The 14439-nt window shown below is 47.6% G+C and overlaps 1 protein-coding gene across 2 annotated transcripts in view; it reads left to right on the plus strand.

Annotated features, from left to right (window-relative positions):
- The window catches only part of FAM166A (family with sequence similarity 166 member A), a 183327-nt gene that overhangs the window by 157281 nt on the left and 11607 nt on the right, over nt 1-14439 (plus strand). For both annotated transcript variants that reach the window (XM_029611906.1, XM_029611907.1), the window contains exon 6: nt 7825-7942. In XM_029611906.1, coding sequence (XP_029467766.1) covers nt 7825-7942 — 118 coding nt within the window. The remainder of the gene's footprint in view (nt 1-7824; nt 7943-14439) is intronic.

Raw genomic sequence — 14439 nt, forward strand, 5'->3', positions numbered from 1 at the left:
TAGCCCGAACGGGAGAGCTTGGAACTGATAATGCTCCCTCAGGACCATGAACCGGAGAAACTGCTGATGGCGCTTGCGGATTCCGATGTGAAGATACACCTCTGTCAGGTCCAAAGAGGCCAAATATTCTCCCGAGTGGATGGCCGCAATGACTGAACGGAGAGTCTCCATGCAAAGTCAGGGAACCCGAAGGGCTCGGTTGATCATCTTGAGATCCAATATCGGCCGGAAGGACCCCTCCTTCTTCGGGACTACGAAATAGATGGAGTACCTGCTGGCCCTGCGCTCCTGTGGAGGAACCAGAACAATGGCCCCCAGGGATTTCAACCGACTCAGGGTTTGCCCGACTACTTCTTGCTTGGTCTGAGAGCCGGCGGGAGAAATCAGAAAAAGATCCCTTAACGGGCGGGCAAAATCCAACTCGTAACCGTGTGCAATGATATTGAGGACCCACTGGTCCGACGTGATCATGACCCACTCCTCGAGAAACAGGGAGAGATGACCTCCCACCACTGGAACCGGGGAGAGGGTCGGAACACCTTCATTGGGATGGCTTAACTCCAGTAGCTCCTTGAGAGCCTCCCTCCCGAAATGGCCTCCGACCATGAAAGGAAGTAGGCCAAGACTGAGCTCTCTAAGTCTGTTGTCGGGTGGGAAAAGCAGGAGGCTGAGACCGCCGAAATCTGTGTTGTCCCCGGAAACGGTAACGCGCTGCCCCAAAGGGTCTGGAAGACTTGGGCTTGTCTTCTGGCAACTTATACACCTTATTTTCCCCAAGAAACTTAATAAGGGCATCCAGCTCCTCTCCAAACAACAATTTTCCCTTAAAAGGAAGATTACCCAACTGAGTTTTGGAAGAAACGTCCGCGGACCAGTTCTGGAGCCAGAGAGCCGCCTAGCCGAAACTGCAGTGGCCATGTTACGCGAAGATGCCCGCAACAGATCATATAATGCATCCGCTGTGTAAGCCACTGCGGACTCCATCCTATTCGCCTGATCTGCTTCCTCTGACGGTAACTCCTGTGAGGTGAGCATTTGCTGGACCCACCCTAGGGTCGCTTGCTGCATGAGACTACTGCAGATGGCCACCCTAACACACAGCACTGACACCTCAAAGATGCGCTTGAGGAGGACCTCTAGCCATCTATCCTGCAATTCTTTAAGAGCCGTCGCTCCCGTGACAGGAATGGTGGTCCGCTTAGTGACCACAGTAACCGACGCGACCACCTTGGGAATCCTGAGGATATCCAAGGCTTCCTCAGGTAAAGGGTAGAGCTTGTACATCGCCCGTCCCACCCGCAGGGTCGCATCCGGAGATTCCCACTCCCGAGTGACCAACTGCTTAAGCATTGGGTGGAAGGGAAAAGTTTGGGGCAGGGCACGCAGCCCAGAGAGTACTGGTTTCCCCTTAACCGGCTCCGAGCTGGGGACTGGTGCTTCCACTTCCAGTTCCTCCAGAACATGGGGGATCAAGGGATCCAACTCCTCCCGGCGAAACAATCAAGAAACCCGGGGGTCATCCCCCTCTACTGGGGTGGACTCATCAACACCCCCATCTAAAGTTTGGAGGAGAGGATCCAGAAAGGATCCCAAAGAAGCCGGCTCCGGAGCCCCCTCAGGGGCCGAAGGGACATTCAGAGTCGTGGTCCATCTTGCGACCTTCGCGGAAGGGGGCTCCTCATCTTGCTGATGAGCTTCCGCCTCCAAAAAAGCCCTATGCATCAGTAAAATAAACTTTTGAAGAAAATACTGACTGTTCCTTTAAGGGCTCCGATAGGGAGGGAGGAGGAGGAGGGGGGACTGAGCCCTGGATCGCACGGTTGGTCGGGACTCAGGCTGGGAGGAGAAAGCGGAGAATCCTCTCCCCCAGCTGGCAGGTAGGGCTCTGACAAAATGGCCACCGTTCCCACGCGCGCTAGCGACGGACCCTACACAATTGCAATCGTCGTTCCGCAGCTCGTGGAAAAACAGCCCAAAATCCCCTCCCCCCCGGGTAGGCAGCGGGCACAAACCCTGTCCCGCGAGAGGCGCAACCCCGCCTCACCACATGCTGAGCACGATAGCCTTCGTGGCATCGGGGGGGGGGGGGGGGGGGGGGAGGTGTCTCCCAGACAGTGCGGTAGGAAAGAAACAGAAGAGCCTTAAAATACTCTGCCGACTCGCAGCCTTCCGGAGCTCTGGGAACGCTGCAGCACCCGAGGAAAACTCGTCTCGGGGCACTGAGGGGAGGGACCGGCCCACCGGTTAATCCCCCTCCAGAGAGAGACGGCCCTCTGGGAACAAGGCTTTGAGAGCTTCCAGCCCCCACCTTACCTCTACCGCTGCTGAGTGAAAAGCCTGGTGAAATAAAAATCACACTACTTTAGTTTTTTGGGGTTTTTTTGTACAATAAACTTGCTGAAGCCAAAGGTGTTAACAAAGAAACTAGAGTCTAAGAACTCCGTTAAGAATGTAAAGAAATTTAAAGAAATTTGAAAAATCAGGATCGCAGGTTCTGTCAACTCCTCTGCTGAGAGTCAGAGAAAATACTGAGGGATCGCAGGTGGCACACCAGGTTAAGAGGGGTGCCTTTTCAGTTTTTTCTCTGACTCCATCTGTTGGAAGGGAGACACAACCCAGCGGTCTGGACTGATCCTGGTATGTACAGGGAACAGTTATTTACTCTTTCGGATAATAGAAAGACTAGGGGGCACTCCATGAAGGTAGCATGTGGCATATTTAAACTAATCAGAGAAAGTTCTTTTTCACTCAATGCACAATTAAACTCTGGAATTTGTTGCCAGAGGATGTGGTTAGTGCAGTTAGTGTAGCTGGGTTTAAAAAAAGAATTGGATAAGTTCTTGGAGAAGTCCATTACCTGCTATTAAGTTGACTCAGAAAATAGCCACTGCTATTACTAGCAACAGTAGCATGGAATAGACTTAGTGTTTGGGTACTTGCCAGGTTCTTATGGCCTGGATTGGCCACTATTGGAAACAGGATGCTGGGCTTGATGGACCCTTGGTCTGACCCAGTATGGCATGTTCTTATGTAGGATCTCTTCATGGAATTCTTCCTGTAAGTCAGAAAATGAGACACCTCCACAGACAGATTCAGGGTTTTCGGGGCTACTCTTTCAACATCTAGGCTGTGAGGGCTAGGGCCCCAATGTTGAGGTGACACAGCCCCCAATATTCCCAACCTGACCAATTCTGGATGGACATCTTCTGCAAGGGTAGAAACTACATCTCTCTCAGCCAACAAGGAGCTATGAGGACAATAGTTCCAAGTTTCATCATGGTTTTTGCAACCAAAAGAATTTCAGGATACATGTGTATAAGTCCCTGTCCCAAATCTAGGTCAAAGGCATACAAGGTTAACTTACCATGCACCCCTCTTCTGGAGTAGAAGTTTGGAACCTTTCTGTTCAGGGGAGATGTAAACAGATCTGCCACAAGTATGACCCACTCATGGAATATATAGTTTGCTACTCTCCTGTCCAGGAACCATTTGTTGGATTCCAGGAACTAACTTAGTCTGTCCATGAGGACATTCTCTTTACCAGCCAGATGGAATGGTTCTCAGAACCATTTCGTGGGACAAGGCTAGTGCCAAATCTATACAGTTGTCTGACACAGGAGGTTTGAACCCATTCCACCCTGTTTTTTTATGTAGAACATAGTTAAGAGGTGGTCTGTTTGGATGAAGACAATTCTGTTGGACAATCCATCTCTGAAAGCTTTTAGAGTATATCGTACTATCCTTAGCTCAAGGAAATTTATCCAATGAAATGTTTCCTAAGCAGACCCTAATCCCTCTAAATGAGCTCCCCAGCCTGCACAGAACACATCCATGTTTAGTACAATCTGTACTGGAGAAATTTGGAATTCCCTTGGCCAGATTGGAATTATTCAAAAAACATATTTGTATTCCACCATATGCAATATTGTTCAAAGTGGATTACAGTCATAACAAACATTAGTTAGAACATATTCATACAACCACATAACCAAGTTAAAATACACCAACAATCTAAAGATAAAACCCATACCCAAAATTCAGAACAAAAAACAGATTAAAATCAGATTAAATAGTAAGACCTCAGATACAGGGCTTTATTAAGCTTCTAATCTAAGTTGTTGGTATTGTCCTGTTGGGCATCCTCAGCTGAGTCCAGTAGCACTCCGAACACAGCTGAGGCTTCCACTGACAATTCTGCTGCAGTTGGTATTTCCCCTTAATCCCCAGAATAGTGGTTTTGCATGAGGAGAACCTGGTCTCTTGTTGGGCTTTCTGGGCCTTTCAGCACTGCCCTGCTTTCCAAGAAGGGTTCCTCAGTACAGTTGTTTCTCTGTCCAGTGAGCCCCTGGGACACAGGGAGCAAGCTTGGTTACTGAAAAGGCAAGCTTGTTGTACAGAGCGAAAAAAAACCCCCAAAAACTAATACACGCAGTCTCAGTCTCCCAAAAGGCTCCTCCACTTCCATCTCCTCCTCTGTAATAACAGGCTTTTTTAAATCCCCCACTTAAAGGGTGTGGCCCTTCTGGCTCTGCTCTCTTCCTGCCTCCCTTTTAGGTGTTATTCATTAGGCCCTGCCAGCTCCTGTTTTCCCTATACTCAGAAAACCCCTTTCCCAAGTTCCTTTGGACTTTTCCTAGCTCAGGTAACCTGGGAAATGTAGTCTCTTCCCTGCCCTGTCCTAGGAGCTCTGCGCTGGTACTGGGTTCTACCCTAGCTGAGAGGTTTCCTGTTTTCTAGGGAAGGGTCTTTTACTTGCCTCTCCTTTACAGTATGCTTCAGCATGAATCAGCCACCAGTACAGAGTACTTTAGAGGCTGAGTGATGAATATGCTACTGATCTGATTCCACTGCATGCTTAGGGGCCATTGGGCTCTTCTCATGTGAAGTCATGCCATAGGGATATAATTCAGAAGCACTCTTAGTTACATCATCATGGCGGTTTCTGCACAACAGTGATTTATGCTGGAAAGCAGTTAGTAGGCGCATGGCCAGTTAAGTATGTTAAATGTTGAGAGTTTTTAAATATTAAAATTGGAGCATTTGTGCATTTAATACAAATTTTGTGTAGAAATATGTTGGTAGTTTGGAACTGGTAAACGATGTAACTAAGAATGCTTCCGCATGATACAGTTTGTAGCCCATGGCAGGCAAGAGATTACAGATTAGGTTGTCAAGCACTAAGATTAACTGATGTCAAGTTCTTCACATAATCATGTTTGAGAGAAGTACTGTATATGTAACACCTTTTGGCATAGGTTTGCCTTTTTTTCAGATTTCTCACAACCAGAATGGATCTCAATCACCCAAATTTTGGGGGGGATGAGGAAGTACCGGGAGTAGAATCCCTGTCCATGCTGGAGCGAAGGGACCAGCTCTAATTCCTCACTATCGAAGAAGTGATTCTGTTTACAGATGGAGTTGTGTCAAGTAAGATGGATCTGGACTGAAAGACGAACAATGAAGAAGAGATGATAGCCAGGAGAAAAATTGTATCCAGATTCTACGAGTTTGAGAACCTACTTGTCTTTATCTTGCATCACTCTTCCAGGAAGGCATGGATTCTCCCCCTTACTGAAGAGGGCAGCGGGTGAACATGCTAAGCGATCAAAAATAGGTCCAAGTTTGGGCTGGACTTGTTGCATCACTTTCAGTTGACAGCTGATGAGCACAAGCCAGAGGGTGTTATTGCTGAGCAGGAAAGGGCAGAAGCCAGTATCTTTGAAAAGGCCAGAAAGGGAGTCTCTCGAAGTACAGCCTCTTAAAAGCATACAAGGATCATTCTGAAGAACACAGTTGTTCAGGTCCTGTAGAAATTGATTGGACTACTACATTTTCTCTTTTATCTCCGTGACCATTTCTCTGAACTTTTCTTCAAAAAGGTGTGCCCCTAAACAAGGAACATCTCTAACTTTTCATGCCCACAACCACATATGCTGCTGGCTCTCAACCAGGCCATTCACTGAACTCCTATAGTATCAATTGAGATATGAGATTCATAGATCAATCAAAGAAGGTGGCGTATGAACTCTTCCACCTTCAGAGGAAGCTGGAGGCGTATTGGAATAAATGCTTTGCTTTTTTTCTTGGCAGATTCCACAACAGATGAGGTAATTGAAATAGTTAAAATCCTAGCATTTGTTGTACTCTGTAATTAAGATCTAACTTTTTTGCCATATGGGTACAAAGATGGGGCTTTCCCCACATTCTCATCTGCAGCTGATGCAGGATATTATGAACTAGAATAGCTGCTGGTTCTGATGAAGGAAACCAAAGACTTCCAGCTGAAGATCTTTGTGCACATTCACTCCAAGTGGTTTTCCTAATTTATGTACTGGAGACACCAGTAGAAGGTCAGAATAACCACAATGCTGAAGGTGGCAAATCAAAGATTGGGGGGTGTCACCTCAGAGGGGTTGCAGACCAGGGCTATTCCTCTGAATAGCTGGAATCTGCTACTAGTTAATGGGAGATGAAGAACCTCGCAGCAGGAATGTATTCATTGGGGATACCATGACTCTGTCCTGTGGCGGCAGCACAGCAGTAATGTCAGAAAGGATAATACTTTCTTTCTCGTTAACCAACAAGGCAAAGAAATTCATCAGCTCTTTTACTTTGAGAGGCAGATGTGGCCTCTGATTCACAGTGGGCAGTGGAACATCTTTGGAAATGAGGATGAGCTGTTCCCCTTGAATGGAAAGCCTATTCAAATAAGCAGCAGCAGAGAATATACTGGATTTAGCATCTAAACATAAGCCTTCTGGTAGTTATCTGTTTAAAGTAAGCGTTTTAGTGATTGGAGAGGGTAGAGGTAACATCTTCCTCTGTTCCTGTTCTCATGCACCCCTCCTGATCTCATACACCCTGCATAAAGTTGCATCAGTAATTGGACATGTCCATGGTGTGGGGCTCACTGCATTGTACAATGCTTTGATGGTGCCAAAAACTTTGGTTGCATGCTTCAGCAATGTGGATGGCGGTATGCTTGTGAACACCACCACCCTCCCGCCATCAGAGGGATACCACTGTTGTGTTGATGTGCTGAATCATACTTGGGAGATCTATGCCTCAGCGTTAAAGACTGAAACCAATGCTTTTTTCAATGGTAGATGTTCCATGGCATGACTTTTTCAATGGAGGATAGTCAGCACTACTTGATACCATGGCTTTGGCCTGACTTACTAAAGGGGGAGTTTGAGGCACACCTGCTCAACTCTTTGCCCAGCAAGACAGACAATGCTGCACTGGAGGACAACCCACTGCAACTTATGAGAGAATGCACTTCCTCCATTTTATATGCCCTGGCACATTGAGCATGCTGTGATATTCATCTACATTTATAGGACTTTGCCAGATCCTGATCCAGGCTCAGGCAACATTTGTAAGGGACATCAGCTTGCCACAGAGGCACTTCTTAAAAGTCACTCTTGCCTTATTTTTGCCAGACATCTTGCTGTTGTAAGTACTATTGAAACAGCAAGACAACTAAATTTGTTTGAGTACACTCACACAAGGCTTGAGAAAAAAAAATAAATACAGGGAGACTTCTGCATGGCTCTTCTATGCTTAGACAAAATAATGGAGGAAGCTTGGGGGGGGGGGGGGGGGTGGAATTTCCATACATGCTCAGTAGAGGGAAAGTTCTTACTAGTAGACAAGTCCTTTCAGTACCAAAGAAAGACATCACCTACCTCTCATGCTGAATTCAGCCCTGTTCAATGGAAAAGTGTCATTTATTTTTTATTTTAAAAAGGCATAGATGGTGGGTATTTTTATTTTTTTTAGCTGGAAGATGTTATAGTTGGATAATTGGTTGTGTGTTCTCAGTTTCAGTTAACACATCCAGTTAAGAACGTTGAAAACATTCCAAAGCCATCCTACTGGCCCAAGAATAAAATTTACACTGCAGCTGGCCAGATCCCTTTTTATACCGGCTTTGTACCAGGTAGGTTTTGGTTAGGAATTAGTGTACTGTGCCACAATGTGAAAAGAGTTCATTTAGGAGCTATTTTGTCATAGCTTCAACTGCAATGAAGGTAGGCTCTAGCATGGGCTACATTACATACCTGTATAATTACTACATGTTTAAGCAAAGTTAACTGATTTAAGCTAAGTAATGCAAGAGAACACATCCAACCCCATCTCATATATTAATATATATTCAATCTTAAATACAGTTAACTCCACACTATTAAGCAGCATACAGCATCTAACACTCAAGGGCTGATCAATATACAAGCCAATTGTATCTTGCCTAATGAGCCATTGCGTGGGAAAAGATGCAGCTTACCCACTACTCATATTAACCTAGTATGGGCTAGTGCACTATTTTATGCTAAAACTGAAGAAACAATTTCCATTAACTACAAATTGTGAAGGGAAGGAAGCGCAGTTGCTTACCTGAAACAGGTGTACTCCTAGGACAGCAGGATGTTAGTTCACACATGTGGGTGTCATCATCCAATGGAACCCAACACAGAAAACATTTGGTCAACGTTTCTAGAAACTTTGACCAGCACACTGAGCATGCCCTGCATGCCACTATCTACGCAAGGTCCCCTTCAGTCTCGTAACAAAGAAGGAAAAAAAAAATATTAGGAGCAAAAAAATAAATAAAACCAGGAGAACCCAACGCTGTGGGAAGGCGGGCGGGATTCCTGAGGAGTAAAATCCTGCTCTCCTAGGAGAACACCTGTTACAGGTAAGCAACTGCGTTCTTCTAGGACAAGCAGGATGGCAGTCTTCACATGGGGTGAATACCAAGCTCCAGATTGACCCTGAGAACGGGAAAGACCAACAGCGACTGAACAAGGTTCCAACAGGCACAACACAACTGCAACACTGTAGGACAGTTGGGGATTGTCTGGTTCCCAAAGAAGCATAGAGTTCGGTTTAGGCCTTGAACAGATTGCACAGGATGGATTGACCAAAAGCACCGTCCCGACGCCTGTCTTTATCCAAGCAATAATGAGCCACAAACATGTGAAGAGAACTCCAGGTTGCAGCTTGGCAGATTTCGACGAAATGAGCCACCGACATTGCCATAGCCTACAGAGTGAGCCTTTACTCTGCCGGCTAGTGGAAGGCCCGCCTGCGCATAGCAGAAGGCAATGCAAGTCGCAAGCTAATTCGACAAGGTTCGTTTACCCACTGCCACTCCCAGCCTGTTGGAATCAAAGGACACAAACATCTGGGTGGACTGTCTGTGGTTGGCGGTGCAATCGAGATAGAAAGCCAAGGCCTTTTTACAATCCAAAGTATGAAGAGCCCGTTCCCTCGAGTGGGCAACAAGCCGCTGTTCCTTTTTGGAATGAGGAAATACCTCTTGGCCCTGCTGGGAGCGAGGGACCAGTTCTACTGCACATGCTGTTTGAAGAACGGAGAGTTCCATTTGAAATACGACCTGCTAGGCAGACAAACTCGCCGAGGGACATGGGGGGAGAGGTCCCTGGCAGTCAGCTGAAGTTGAGACGGTACACCTGACGGATGATGGAAAGGACCCATCGGTCCAAAGTGACTCTTTCCAGCGATGGGCGAAACCTGCCTCCCAGTAGGGGATCCAGTTGACTGGCTTCTGCTCCCTTGCTGCCAGTCAAAGCCCATGGCCGGGTCATGATGGGGGTCTAGGCACTTGCTGTTGGCAAGGACGGCCCCTGGAGCTGGTGCATGGGGTATGAGCCCACAGGATATTTCCTCTTCCAGTAAAAGGGCTTCCGGGATCCAGGCCCAGTGGATGGGCCTTCAGAGGCGCTAGCAGACAGCTATTGAAGGGTGTCGTGATGATCCTTCCTTTGCCTCACCGCATCCTGGACTTTGTCCCCAAAGAGGTTTTCACCTGTGCAGGGGTTGGCTGGAGGTCCAAGGCTCTAAGCCACACCATCCTTCGGGTGGCCACTGTTTCAAAGACATCATAGGTGGAACGCACTTCATGCTTGCCAACATCTAGACCCAGTAGAACAATGGCCGAGGGCCTCCTGCTATTGTTGAGCCAGGCCCTCTGCAAAGGACTGGACCCGCTTCAAGAGGTCACAGCTGTAGTGGGTCACAAAGAGCTGATAGATGGCGATGCATGCTACTAGCATAGCTCCCTGGAAGACCTTCCTACCCAAGGCATCAAGCTCTTTGTGCTCTCGCACCGGAGGGGCTGAGGCCTGGGATCGCCAGGCCTTATTCAAGGCGGACTCCACACCACTGACTGATGGGAGAGGTGCTGCTTCTCAAACTCCCACAGCCTGCTGCACCAAATAGGTAGTATCAGCCTTTCTGTTGACAGGGGAAGATAGAAGTGGGGTGCTCCCAAATGCAGAGGATGGGAATTGATAAATGCTCCTTTGGAGCATCGAGAAACTTGAGCACTTCCAGCACTGTGTCCATGCATCCTCCTCCGTGACTGAAAGGGGATGGCTTCAGCCATGGCCCTTACAAACCCTGTAAAGTACAGGTCCTCAGGGGGTGAGCGATGCTATTATTCTGGCAGGGAGGGCTCCGAGAGAGTCATCTGTATATTCAGAGGGAGACTCTGTAGCATCATCTCCACAAGCATTGTAAGGCCCTTCTTCACTAGGGCCCATGTGACACAGATGAGGCCCATCAACCCTGGGCTCCGATAGCCTCAGAGGCTGCACAGGAATCACAGCATCGATGGTTGCCCTGGCAATGAAGGGACTAGCCATGGAAGTGTGGCCTTGGAACTATGGCATTGCCTGCCTCTTCCTCCTCAGAGAACCCAAGGACTGGGATCACTCCAGTGGAGGGCATCTTGGCCATTGAGGAATAGAGGGGCCCTTGGGAACATAAAAGGATGTCCAGATGCTCTAGCAGGGGTGCTAAAACTGAGGGCAGGGGTTCAGGCACCTCAACACTCTAAAGCAGCTTGAGCACTCTGTCCAATACCTCCTGAAAATCCGGTGTGGCCACGACTGAGGGAGGGGGACAAGGTGTCACCAGCTATTCCTTGGGTCCCCAAGGAGGTGCAGTGCCCAGTTCTGGTATCAGTGGGGGAACACCTAGGACTACCAGGGACACCAGAGGATGGGGCCTCTGCTGACTGGTGTTGCTTTGGTGGCAGCCCAGCAACTGGTGGCACCACACCAGAACTGTGTGCCGACAGCAATGATGCTTATGTGATCTCCCCCTATGCCAGGATGGGTCTTTCCCCAGTGCTGCGGAAACAGAGGATCCCAAAGTGCAGTAGAGTGGTAAGATCAAGATTCTCTCAGGCCCCATGATCTTTCAAAGGACCAGGGAGAGGCATAGCAAGGGGGAATGTGTCAAGAGGCCCCTGCAACCTCTTGGTGTCCAGGGGTCTGATGCAGGAGTAGATGGAGCAGACTTGGGCACCACAAAAAGTCTCCATTTTATTGAGATTTGCCTGACAGCTCTTGGGAGGGGTGGGGGGTCCTCTGGTCACATAGAGGATACTCATGGACATTGTACAAGGGCCCCAGGCAAAGGATACAGACTTCATTCAGATCCATAGGCATGGTCTGCAGGCAGTGGGGCACAAAAAACTAGCCGATACCATGAACTCACCAGCATGGTCAATGACCAGCAGCAACTGCATGGTGGTCAAGAATTGACCGCAAAGTTGGAAAAAAGTAACAGTCTACTAACCTGGAGGAGGCAGACTGTGAAGGGAGATCCGACCAGTAAGAACCTGGGCAATTCTTGATAATCAAGAACACAAAAAAAAGGCAAGAGCCCCATGAACTGTGAGGCAACTGCACTGCATAAGACTGAAGGTGGGGGACCTCCTGTGGCTGAACAGATAGCAGCATGCTCGTGTATTGATCAAAGCTTCTAGAAAGTTTTGACAGAAGTCTTCCTAAGAACATAAGAAATTGCCATGCTGGGTCAGACCAAGGGTCCATCAAGCCCAGCATCCTGTTTCCAACACAGGCCAAACCAGGCCACAAGAACCTGGCAATTACCCAAACACTAAGAAGATCCCATGCTACTGCTGCAATTAATAGCAGTGGCTATTCCCCAAGTAAACTTGATTAATAGCAGTTAATGGACTTCTCCTCCAAGAACTTATCCAAACCTTTTTTTGAACTCAGCTACACTAACTGCACTAACCACATCCTCTGGCAACAAATTCCAGAGCTTAATTGTGCATTGAGTAAAAAAAGAATTTTCTCCATGGTGGGCTCCATTAGATGATGTCACCACATGTAAGGACTATGATCCTGCTTGTCCTAGGAGAATTTAATATTGTACATAGTAGGTTAGGTAATGTTTCACTAAACATTAAGGCCTATATTTTGTATACAACCTAGGACCAGATGGGAGTTAACAGCACCATACTGTAAGAGGAGATAGGAACAGGAATGCACTGGCTTAAAAATGACTTTAGAAAGAGGAACAACTGCATGCAGCTGTAAAAGCACCATGTAATTGCCAAAGGAAAATTGGTTCTTACCTGCTAATTTTCGTTCCTGTAGTACCAAGGATCAGTCCAGTCTGCTGGGTTATGCCTCCCTTCCAGCAGATGGAGTCAGAGAAAAGCTGAAAAGCACCCCCTAGATATACCAGTGTGCCACCTGCGATCCTTCAGTATAATCAATATCAAAGCAGAATGAAGTTGATCTAGTCATTGGTAATTAAATTAAGGAAAAAAAAAACTTTACCTATTTATGTAAAACAATAACCAACGAAAACTATGTATAAGTGCTCGTGCAAGACTTCGAAGACACCAAAACCTGTAATCGAAAACCACAAAACAAGCTGAGCGGACTCTCCTGGACAATATATCTCTGGGCGGGCGTCTGGACTGATCCTTGGTACTACAGGAATGAAAATTAGCAGGTAAGAACCAATTTTCCTTTCCCTGTATGTACCAGGATCAGTCCAGACTGCTGGGATGTACCCAAGCTGCCCTAAAAGGGGTGGGGGCAACAAAACAGGATTAGCAGCCAATGTCCAAAAAATAGGATTTCTTTATTGCAAAGTAACACGAGTGTGTAAAAAGTGCCCTTTTTGTTGCCCTCACGGCTTTGTTAGACAGCCTTCCTTGCTGTTTCTTCAGTCCTAAAAGGGGTGGGACCTCGAGAGTCCCGCTCTAAGCACACTGCTGCCAAAGGAATCCACATCCAGAGCTCGGACGTCCAAAAGGTAATGTTTAGCAAACGTGTGTAAAGTCTTCCAAGTAGCTGCCCTGCAGATTTCTTGAGGTGATACACATTGGTTCTCTGCCCACAACGATGCTTGCGATCTGAAAGAATGAGCCTTAAGACCATCTGGCACTCGTCGCCCGTGACATATGTACGATGAAGCAATAGCATCCTTTAGCCATCGGGCATTGGTAGTCTTAGAAGCCTTACACCCTTTCTTTGGACCGCTCCATAAGACAAAAAGATGATCAGACAGTCGAAAGACATTAGTCACCTCCAAATACCGCAGGAGAATCCGTCGTACATCCAACTTCCTCATATCCTGGCCCTGGAGAGAACTCTTATCCACTTCCAGAAAGGCTGGTAACTCAGACCGGTTGACGTGGAATGCCGAGACCACGAACGGATCTCTACATGACAACACCTGAAGTTCCAAAACGCGTCTGGCCGAACAGATAGCCACGAGAAACACCATTTTAAGAGTTAAATCCTTCAATGTGGCCCGCTTGATAGGCTCAAAAGGAGAACCACAAAGTCCATGGAGCACCAAATTCAAACTCCATGAAGGACAAACCGCCCGCACCGGCGGGTGAAAACGTTTAGCTCCCCTCAAAAAATGAGTAACATTCGGATGACCCGCAATGGATGTACCCACAAGCTTACCACGTAAGCAACCTAGCGCCACTACCTGGACACGGAGTGAACTATATGCCAAACCTTTCTTCAAGCCGTCCTGTAAGAAGGCAAGAATGTGTACTATTGTAGCATGCCATGGGGACACCTTCAATCCACCAGGAATCAAACACTTTCCACACCTGAACATAGGTAAGAGAAGTAGAAGCCTTTTGTGCGTGCAGAAGGGTGGTAATCACTGTCTCTGGATAGCTTTTCTTTCTCAATTGCCTCCTCTCATAAGCCAAGCCGCTAGACAAAAGCGATCCGCCTGATCGAAATATATTGGACCCTGTCGCAGTAAATTCGGTAGGTGACCCAGACACAAAGGGCCGCTAGGTTGATCAGATTTGCAACCCACTGCCTTCTCGGCCACTCCGAAGCCATGAGAATAACCGGTCCCCGGTGGGATTCTATTCGCCTTAAAACCTTTCACACCAACAGCCAAGGAGGAAACACGTAGAGGAGAATGTCAGGAGGCCATGGAAGAACCAGGGCATCCACCCCTTCTGATCCATGCTCCCTTCTGCGACTGACGAAACGAGCCATTTTGGCATTCAGCCGAGTCGCCATCAACTCCAGGCGAGGGGACCCCCACTGGCACATCATTAGCCACATCACCTTCTCCGACAGTTCCCATTTGCCAGGATCTAGCTGC

The sequence above is a fragment of the Rhinatrema bivittatum genome, chromosome 8 (assembly GCF_901001135.1).
Source record: "Rhinatrema bivittatum chromosome 8, aRhiBiv1.1, whole genome shotgun sequence".
NCBI lineage: Eukaryota > Metazoa > Chordata > Amphibia > Gymnophiona > Rhinatrematidae > Rhinatrema > Rhinatrema bivittatum.